The sequence below is a fragment of the Sander vitreus genome, chromosome 16 (assembly GCF_031162955.1).
Source record: "Sander vitreus isolate 19-12246 chromosome 16, sanVit1, whole genome shotgun sequence".
Lineage (NCBI taxonomy): Eukaryota > Metazoa > Chordata > Actinopteri > Perciformes > Percidae > Sander > Sander vitreus.
In genome coordinates this window covers 14,397,680-14,408,667 of record NC_135870.1, presented here as the reverse complement: position 1 = coordinate 14,408,667, position 10,988 = coordinate 14,397,680, and the positions used below count along the sequence as shown (strand labels likewise).

General features: G+C 34.7%; 1 protein-coding gene across 1 annotated transcript in view; it reads right to left on the bottom strand.

Moving 5' to 3' along the window:
• Positions 1–10,988, bottom strand: part of unc5cb (unc-5 netrin receptor Cb) — a 118,664-nt gene that overhangs the window by 2,720 nt on the left and 104,956 nt on the right. The window contains exons 13-16 of the mRNA XM_078270736.1: positions 6,660–6,893; positions 1,739–1,888; positions 1,483–1,647; positions 363–541 (exon numbers count right to left, since the gene is read on the bottom strand). Of these exons, the coding sequence (XP_078126862.1) occupies positions 363–541; positions 1,483–1,647; positions 1,739–1,888; positions 6,660–6,893 (728 nt within the window). The remainder of the gene's footprint in view (positions 1–362; positions 542–1,482; positions 1,648–1,738; positions 1,889–6,659; positions 6,894–10,988) is intronic.

Below are 10,988 nucleotides of genomic sequence, written 5' to 3'. Positions count from 1 at the left end.
GTCTCAATTCAGTCAAACTCAGTCTCAATTCAGCAGATGCGTATCAAAATGAGTCACAGAACAATCAAATAAAAACAGTTTTATTCCCCGTGTGATCCTGTTGCCTTCTTCTAATGAATAAAATTATTTAGCAGCTAAAATTGCACATTAACAACCTTTTTGAAAAATAGGAAGATTTGTGAATTTAGTTTATTTCTAAATCAAGTCCCTTGTATTGTTTCATTGCATCTCTTTCATTTTCCCTTAAAAAACGAGCAAAGTCTGATGACAGCCAGTTCCTGTGGCCAGACTTCTATGGGCCTAAATCATGAGTCACTGTCTCGCTCCTTTTCTCTCTCAGACAGCCCTGTTCCTCTACTCACCTGTCAAGGTTAAGTTTGTGGGCCAACATCCTCCAGTCATTTCCCCTGGTCTGTGGTGCATCAAGACTGCCACACAATTTCTGTCGGATGGAGACGGGGATGCGAAAGGCATTGGGCCCCACCAGTGTGGTGATGTTGCTAGCGGGGTCCAGCAGAGACGTGTCAATACTCTGGGAATCCTGCAGAGAGAGAGAAAGGTTGAAGGAGAGACACAAACTGTAGTAGTGGAATTTTTTCAGCATGTACATAATTTAACACCATCTGACAAACGAAACATGATGTGTCAGAATTGATTGGTAGCTCAGAAAATTCCTGTATCTGGGTTGTATAAAACGTGAAAATTATTAATTTTATTGTCATCCATTTGTTAGTGTGAGCTGAGTGATTCTGAAATATATTGCATCTGGAGGATTAAGTGCTGGAGGTCAGCCTACACAAACCAGAGCAATACCCAGAGACAAATGAACCAAGGCCAGGCACAGACACAGATCTACAATGCATGTACTGTTATTCATCTCATTACTGAGCACAAAGCCTGAGCGCTCCGCCATCCCTCAAGCTCTATCCTCCTGGCCAGATGGCCTTTGTGAAACAAGTGCAGCACAACTAGGTGATCATTCCCCTCTGCTCTGCATTGGCCTGTCATAGGCAGGACTATATGAAGGCCGCAGGGTCGAGACTCCCTGTCTTCCACCCTGTCAGTCTTTATGAACAATGCAAAAAGAGGGAATAGGACACAGAAGAGAGGGTAAATTCATTCAAGTATCTCTCACAACACAGAAAGGAGGAGTGCAATGTGGTGGAGGAAATGCATTATCCCCATTATTAAAATTCTTTTCATTCATTTAAAATTCTCTGATCTTTTTTTAGATGGATAGATAGATAGATAGATAGATAGATAGATAGATAGATAGATAGATAGATAGATAGATAGATAGATAGATAGATAGATAGATGTTGGGTGTAGGGGAGTGGATTTTGGAAGCGACATGTGTGATCTTGGTGAGTTTGTTTTGTGATGCATTGCTCATATCTAAACAAGAAGAATCATTCTTTTATGCTGTTATACATTAAATGCAAGAGTGTAGGCTACATTTAAATACCCAAGTATAAATCCTACCTCTGACAATGTAGTATCCAGCTGAAAAATCTGTCCTTCTCCCTCCACCTGGCGGACACATATCTTACAGGCCAGGTCCACAGTGCTGGAGGAAAACCGCTCCAGGGTAAAGCAACAGTGGAGGTTCCTCTGTGAGCCGCTCCACACTTGCTGAAAAGAAAGCTCCTGCAGAGAGGTGAAGATGGTAGATTTACTCAGCTGTCATTGAGCCTGTGACAATGTTGAAATCCTTTTTTCTGAAAGGGTGCCAGTTTACCTGGTACTTAGCTAGTAGTTTGCTTTTCCACATTGTGTGGGGAACATCGTGGATGGAAAGTCTCAGGTTGTGGGTGCTGTCTTTAAAGTTGAGAGTCTTTGGTTCATCCAACAACTTCCCACCCATTTGCTTCTCCATCTGTAGGACTTCCTGAATACACATAAAACACACTGGTTTGCCTTTTAAGTCATAGAAAAGTCAAAGTATAGTATGTAATAAACAGTCATAGTATAGCATGGCATATAAATGTCTTTAAAAAGTCATAGCACAGTATGTCAAAAAAAGTCATAAATAAGTCATAGTATAATATGTTGAAAAAAGTCATGGTATAGTATGTTGAAAAAAGTGAAAAAAGTCATAAAAAAGTCATAGTATAGTATGTTGAAAAAAGTCATGAAAACGTATGTCGAAAAAAGTCATAAATAAGTCATAGTATAGTATGTCGAAAGAAGTCATAGTATAGTATGTTGAAAAAAGTCACAGTATAGTATGTTGAAAAAAGTCACAGTATAGTATGTCGAAAGAAGTCATAGTATAGTATGTTGAAAAAAGTCAAAGCATAGTATGTCGAAAAAAGTCATGAAAACGTATGTCGAAAAAAGTCATAAATAAGTCATAGTATAGTATGTCAAAAGAAGTCATAGTATAGTATGTTGAAAAAAGTCATAGTATAGTATGTCGAAAAAAGTGAAAAAAGTCATAGAATAGCATGTCGAAAAAAGTCATAAAAAAGTCATAGTATGTCGAAAAAAGTCATAAATAAGTCATAGTATAGTATGTTGAAAAAAGTCATTGTATAGTATGTTAAAAAAAAGGCACAGTATAGTATGTCGAAAAAAGTGAAAAAAGTCTTAGAATAGCATGTCGAAAAAAGTCATAAAAAAGTCATAGTATAGTATGTCGAAAAAAGTCATAGTATATAGTATGTAGAAAATAATCATAAAAAAGTCATAGTATAGTATGTCGAAAAAAGTCAGAATAGCATGTCTAAAAAAAGTTCATAGTATAGTATGTCGAAAAAAGACTTAAAAACGTCATAGTATAGTATGTCGAAAAAAGTCATAAAAAAATCACAGTATAGTATGTCAAAAAAAGTCATAGTATAGTATGTCGAAAAAAGTCAAGAAAGTCATAGAAAAGTATGTCGAAAAAAGTCAGAGTATAGTATGTTGAAATAAGTCATAGTATAGTATGTCAAAAAAAGTCATAATATAGTGTGTCGACAAAAGAAAAAAAGTCATAAAAAAGTCATAGTATAGTATGTCGAAAAAAGTCATAGTATAGTATGTTGAAAAAAGTCATAGTATAGTATGTCGAAAAAAGTCAAGAAAGTCATAGAAAAGTATGTCGAAAAAAGTCATAAAAAAGTCATAGTATAGTATGTCGAAAAAAAGTCATAGTATAGTATGTCGAAAAAAGTCATAGAAAAAGTCATAGAATAGTATGTCGAAAAAAGTCATAGTATAGTATGTCTGAAAAAAAAGTCATAGTATAGTATGTCGAAAAAAGTCATAATATAGTGTGTCGACAAAAGAAAAAAAGTCATAAAAAAGTCATAGTATAGTATGTCGAAAAAAGTCATAGTATAGTATGTCGAAAAAAGTGAAAAAAAGTCATAGTATAGTATGTTAAAAAAGTCACAACATAGTATGTCGAAAAAAGTCATAGAATAGCATGTTGAAAAAAGTCATAAAAAAGTCATAGTACAGTATGTCGACAAAAGTCATAAAAAAGTCATAGTATAGTATGTCAAAAAAAGTCATAAATAAGTCATAGTATAGTATGTCGAAAAAAGTCATAGTATATAGTATGTAGAAAATAGTCATAAAAAGTCATAGTATAGTATGTTGAAAAAAGTCATAGTATAGTATGTTGAAAAAAGTCAAAGCACAGTATGTCAAAAAAAGTCATAAAAAAGTATGTTGAAAAAAGTCATAAAAAAGTATGTTGAAAAAAGTCATAAATAAGTCATAGTATAGTATGTCGAAAAAAGTCATAGTATAGTATGTTGAAAAACGTCAAAGCATAGTATGTCGAAAAAAGTGAAAAAAGTCATAGAATAGCATGTCGAAAAAAAAGTCATAAATAAGTCATAGTATGTTGAAAAAAGTCATAAATAAGTCATAGTATAGTATGTCGAAAAAAATCATAGTATAGTATGTCGAAAAAAGTCATAGTACAGTATGTCGAAAAAAGTGAAAAAAGTCATAGTATAGTATGTTGAAAAAAGTCATAGTATAGTATGTTAAAAAAAAGGCACAGTATAGTATATCGAAAAAAGTGAAAAAAGTCATAGTATAGTATGTCGAAAGAAGTCATAGTATATAGTATGTAGAAAATAATCATAAAAAAGTCATAGTATAGTATGTAGAAAATAATCATAAAAAAGTCATAGTATAGTATGTCGAAAAAAGTCATAGAATAGCATGTCTAAAAACAGTTCATAGTATAGTATGTCAAAAAAGTCATAATATAGTGTGTCGACAAAAGAAAAAAAGTCATAAAAAAGTCATAGTATAGTATATCGAAAAAAGTCATATCGAAAAAAGTCATAGTATAGTATGTCGAAAAAAGTCACAACATAGTATGAAGAAAAAAGTGAAAAAAGTCATAGTATAGTATGTCGAAAAAAGCCATAAATAAGTTATAGCATAGTATGTCAAAAAAGTCATAGTATAGTATGTTGAAAAAAGTGAAAAAAGTCATAGTATAGTATGTCGAAAAAAGCCATAAATAAGTTATAGCATAGTATGTCAAAAAAGTCATAGTATAGTATGTCGTAAAAAGTCATAGTATAGTATGTCGAAAAAAGTCACAACATAGTATGAAGAAAAAAGTGAAAAAAGTCATAGTATAGTATGTCGAAAAAAGCCATAAATAAGTTATAGCATAGTATGTCAAAAAAGTCATAGTATAGTATGTTGAAAAAAGTCATAGTATAGTATGTCGAAAAAAGTCATAAAATGTTGAAAATAGTCATAACATAGTATGTTGAAAAAAGTCAGTAGAGCATGTTAAAAGAGTCATAGTAAAGCACGTTGAAAAAAGTGATAAAGGAGTCATAGTACAGTATGTTGAAATGAGTTAAAGTAGCAGCTGGTTAGCTCAATTGGTAGAGCAGGTGCACATGTGTAGAGGTTTATTACAAAAGGGTCAGGGTTTGAGTCTGACCTATGACGTCGTCCTGCATGTTATTAGTGTCTCAAAGTGATTTAGTCATAGTATTTTATGTCTATATAAGTCATAGTATTGTATGACGAAAAAAGTGGGAAAAAATCATATGTCCAAAAAAAAAATTGGAAAAAAGTCATAATATAGTATGTCAAAAACTGTCACAGTATACTATGTCGAAAAAATTGGAAAAAAGTCATAGTATAGTATTTCAAAAAAGTCATAGTATAGTATGCAAAAAAAGTCATAAATAAGTCATAGTATAGTATGTTGAATAAAGTCATAGTATAGTGTGTCGAAAAAAAGCCATAGTATAGTGTGTCGAAAAAAGTCATAAATAAGTCATAGTATAGTATGTCGAATAAAGTCATAGTATAGTATGTCGAAAATAGTCATAAAAGTCATAGTCCAGTATGTCGAAAAAATTCATGAAAGTCATAATATAGTATGTTGAAAAAAGTCATAGTATAGTATGCCGAAAAAAATCACAGCACAGTATGTCGAAAATAGTGGAACAAAGTCATAGTATAGTATGTAGAAAAAAGTCATAGTATAGTATGTCGAAAAAAGTCATAAAAAAGTCATAGTATAGCATGTCGAAAAACTCATGAAAAAAGTCATAGTATAGTATGTCGAAAAAAATCTTAAATATATCGACCTTTAAATATACTTTTGGGGGGGCTTTTTCCCCTTTATTTAAAGGTGACAGTGGATAGACAGGAAAGGTGGACAGAGATGGGGGATGACACGCAGCCAATTTTGCAGGTCAGATTCGAACCCTGGCAGCTGCAAAGGACTCTAGACTACTAGAGGTCGCCCCTGAATAGTTTAAATGATGTGGGAGGAGTAGCATTTTAAAAAGTAAAAAGTCTGAAGACCATTTGAAGATTGCCCCATTGACTTCAATGTAAAACATTTAAAAAAAAAGCTTAATACTTTAAAAACTATAAATAGAAGTCACTTTGGATAAAAGTGTCTGCTAAATGAAACGTAACGTGATGTAATGACGTAAAAAGTCATTGTATAGTATGACATAAAATAAATCATAAAAAAGACATAGTATAATATGACATAAAAAGTCATAGTATACATTTAAAACCTCATATTGTAGTATATCATAAAAATGTCATAAAAATATCATAAAAAGTCATAGTATAATATGTCATAAACATGTTATAAAAAGTCACAGTGTAGTATGTCATCTCTAATGTCAATCTACAAATGAAATATTATTATTATTATCTAAAACCAACTTCAGTGTCATTGCAGCAGGATCACTATCACTTCTCATTACCCAGTCCTGAACTTAATAACCGTGTTTAATATCCCTACTCAGTATAATAATCCTTCCTTATCTTTCCTGCATGTAGGTAGATAAAGGTATTAAACAGAAGGAGACAACAGTAGAGGGATAATATAAACAAAGATTTTGTGTTGGCGCAGCAGCGACATCTTTCTAGGTGCAGCTTTTCATGCTTTTTCAATGCAAGCACTTGTCTTCCCTTATTGTGATACACCAACACAAAGCTTTTTCACTGTGGCTGTCACAGCTCATCCGCTGACTATGCCTACACACACACACACACACACACACACACACACACACACACACACCATAACCATTCTGTCAAAATGACACACTCACAGACATCATTAATGCTCACAAACACATTTCATTTCTGCTACATAACCTTTTGCAAATACAGGGACAAAAGAAAGGACACACAACTGCAACATGCTGTATATTTACCTTGAGTGCGTCCTGTGTGTCATCAAGGCAGTAGACTCTGATGTGATACTCCATGGCGGGGCAGGTAACAGGGCCGAAGATTGCTAGTTTGAGGCGCTTGATGGTTGCGGCGCTGAGAGATTGGCCCACTAGGCAGGTGGTACCCAGTGTCTCTGTCAGGATGTGGCAGGCCTCGTCATCCATTTGGATATAGCACGGCGTAGTGAAATTTTCTTCTCCTACCACCACCACATCCTACATATGGACAGGAAGAAAGAAAATGTGACGGGAGGGTGTGTGGGAGATAATAAGCTAAAAACAGAAATATGCAAGAGATTACATGAAGAAATACCATCATATAGAGGTAAAAGATGAGCACAAAAGAAGCATTTCTAATACTGTCTCTCTGGCTCTGTCCCCCTCAAGTTGACTTATATGTGTTCATTTGTTGGCAAGTAAGTATAGCCATTAATAACAGACAAAAAGCTAACTGTTGCTTTCTTGTCTCCAAGAGACATTATCAAAATCATGTTTTTCCTTATCTAATTGAATGCATTTTCATACATATAAATGATGAATCTATATGTATATAGTATGTATAAAATACATTTTCTATGTATTCACCATTCAATAGAGGCACAGCAAGTTGAGCACAATTTGTAGTTTTACTTAGTCAGAGAGTCATTTGAACATACCCCTACATTTTTGTAAATAATACCCAGTATACCAAATATGCATAGCCATAACATCAAAAGCATAAAAACGGTTTCCCTTATTTGTATGTTTTGAAACTGAGCAGAATTTAAGTTTATTCAGTTTAAGTTTTGGGGACTAAATTGATCTAATGTGTAAGCAAAAACAGTGTACTTAAACTATCAATTTATTATTATTTTACGGAACATTTCAATTCTGTTTAATTGAAATTGACAGTAAAATATTACACTTAGCAAGTGTGTATTACTTATGTCCGGCACACTCATGCCCGGATTATCCATAAGGGCACTTGGGCCAGTGCCCAGGGGCACCAACCATTCACAACCAGTGGGGGGGCACCACATGACACAAGCTTTAACAATATTTTCCGTAAATTGTTATATTATTCACTTGAAATTGTTGAAAGACCATACATTACTCGTTTATGAACACTAATTTCACAATAATAATAATAATAATAATAATAAATTATAAATAAATCAATATTACATGACCACTATCACTCCCCTCCCCAATCTGTCAGAGTTGAGTTGGTCCACAAGTACGCGCAAATGTATCATTTGGAGGATGGGAGGGGGGGGTTTAACAATAACCAAAAGTGTCCGGTTTAACCCCCCCAAACATTTTATCATAATGATGAATGTAAAATATTAACTGTTATAAAAAATTTTTAAGTGGTTGGCTTTCTTGATTTAATGTAATTGGCAAGCAAATAAAAACATATGCAGTTTTTTTTTGGCTTTCTGCTGGGCTGATGTACTGATGTGTATTGATTTTTTACATTTTGAATTGAATGCTGTGCTTTTTGAAATTGACATTTTGAATTGAGACATTTTAATATAGTACTCACTGCTCATATGCCTACATGTATGTAGTTGGACAAGTTAGTAAATTAAATTTGAGAAATCCCCTTGATTATGTCTGATATTTTTGCCAGGAGGACAGCACGGGTAAAGGGGGGGGGCACTTTGAGGTATAGTGCCCAGGGGCACCACATTGTCTTAATACGGGCCTGAGCACACTGCTATTGTTTATGTCAGGTAATAGAAGATTGAGTATCCGGACCATTTGTAGTTGACACCTGTAATGGCACTAATGCCAGGGCATATTTCTCTTTCATTAAGACCGTCTGATCTGAGGAGGTTTTCACCCTCTCCCTCTCTCTCTCTCTCTCTCTCTCTCTCTCTCTCTCTCTCTCTCTCTCTCTCTCTCTAATCCAAACACTCCTGTGAGCAGCACATTGGCATTAATTCAGCCTATTATGAGAGATAGAAGAGGAATTACAGTATTTTATTGTGAGCAAGGCTGTTTAACTTCTCCTGGGGGATGGCACTGGGGCTCCTTATTGGAGCATAATTAGAACACAAAGTGGAAAAAGTAAGCTTTTGCTTCATCCATAGTGTGCTGGTGCAAAAAATGCAAACGCATAAAGACACATTTTTGACTGCATTCAGCAGCAGATATTTTTTTCTTTCTTAGAGGTGTGGGAGGATACATCTTTGTAAGAGAGTTACTGGAGCAGAAAGCTCCACATGTTCCTCATTAAATGACCTGCTGTCTTCATCATCATCACAACACCTTGTTCCCTTCAATGACACTGTGCGTGCATGTGCGTGCATGTGTGTGTGTGTGTGTGTGTGTGTGTGTGTGTGTGTGTGTGTAGGTGTGTGTAGGTGTGTGTGTGTGTTTGTGTGTGTGTGTGTGTGTGTGTGTGCTTTGATGGGGGAGGCTGCAGTATCCTGGATGCCAATGGAACTGATTATTTTCACTAGGTAGTGATGAATATATATATATATATATATATATATATATATATATATATACACATACATATATATATACATATTACATATATATATATATATATATATATACACATATATATATACACATACATACATACATATATATACACATACATACATACATATACACATACATACATACATATATATATATATATATACATACATATACATATATATATATATAAGTATCGAGGAATTACTACTTCAGAGGAGCTCATGTCTGCAGCCGTGATGAATAAACATTTTGACAGAGCATGTCATATAAAGCAATATTTCACATATGCAGCATGGAGGCTGGCCTCATAAAGAAAGCTGCATTCACCTTGGATATACCATCTGCATTTCTGTCAGGTCAGAGATGTAATCAATTGTAAGCATGTACTGTAATCACTACAGAGAACGGGATTTAAATATGGATATTTGTTCTCCCCAATACTTATAATGACCACACGTCCTCCAAATACTGAAAAAATACTATTTTCCACCCTCAATATTCAGAGGTAAAACTGATTTCAAAACGCAACAGTAAACACAACAGCTGTGTGCGCGGCTCATGAACGTGTACCAACATTTTTGGTCATTTTGTATCCTCCGCGAGCCATGTACAGATCTATGATTCACAAGTTGATCCCTCGCATGCCTACACAAGTAAAAGGAATTGGCTTGAATCACACTAAATCACTGATGCACATGTTAGATATAAACCAGTGTGTTACTGCTCTCGAACATATATGACAGGTGCGTAGTCAGTAATGGGCCAGGGCGGCACTGGCCCGCCCACTTAACTCACTGGCCTGTCTAGCCAAGTTTGATCAAAATAAGTTTTGTTATGAAAAATGTTTAAATGTATGTAAAAAAAAGAAATAGCAACATAACTAGTTATGTGTGTTTAATGTGTCTTCTCTTCTGATTAAAACGAAACTGTTTAAACCATAGAATAAGGATCAAACAATTAGGAAGCCTTTGAATGTAGGTGGTTGCTATGGTAACAACAGGCAGACTCTCCGGGCTGCCTTCAGCAGCTAACGTTAGCTAGCTGGCTTTTTAGATATGATAGCTACCATGGATGTGTTAAGCAATGTACTGTTAAAAGTTACCACGACAACCATGGCTTCTCTTTAAAGTGGTATGGACAGTTTTCTTGGATGGAATACAGTGTAAATAAAGACAAGCTTTTCTGCAGCATGTGCAGCCATTTCCCCAGCGGAGCTGACAGCCCATCAGGAGTTTGCTTGAGTGCTGGCCCTCACAGAGGTAACATTAAGTAAAACGTGTTTCATGCTTCTTGCGTTATTATTTAAGTAACCTAGTAACCTTTCTATTTAGTAAGAAATCGGCGTTTGTGTTTTGCCCACATTAAATAAGAAGATAAGTTATCTGTGAGTGACGTAGTTTTTAGTTTTCTTTGATCCTGTCACTGCCGTGGACTCAATACACTGTTTAAGATTTGGTGCCTTGCTGGCCACTTTTCATTATATCTTTCATAATTCAAACAATGCTTGGCTGGAAGTTTTCATTCTTTGATTTTCTTTTACTGCTGGTAGCGCATTTGCTGCTCATGATCGGACCATAGTCCTGAAGCAACAATGCTGTTATAAATGCACAAAGGATATGTTACATATGCGATCTCTGTCTGATGTAGGCTATTCTATGTCATGCAGTATGTAAACGCCTTCTCTGCTGTTTGGGTTCATGTTTAGTTGCCACTTTGTGAAATAAAATGGTTAATTTTATAACAGTGCTGTGCAGAGCCAATGCTGCTGGTTCTGCCAGTGCAAATATATTTCAGCCTGAAAAGGTTAAAATCGACAGGTTTTTGTCTATATTG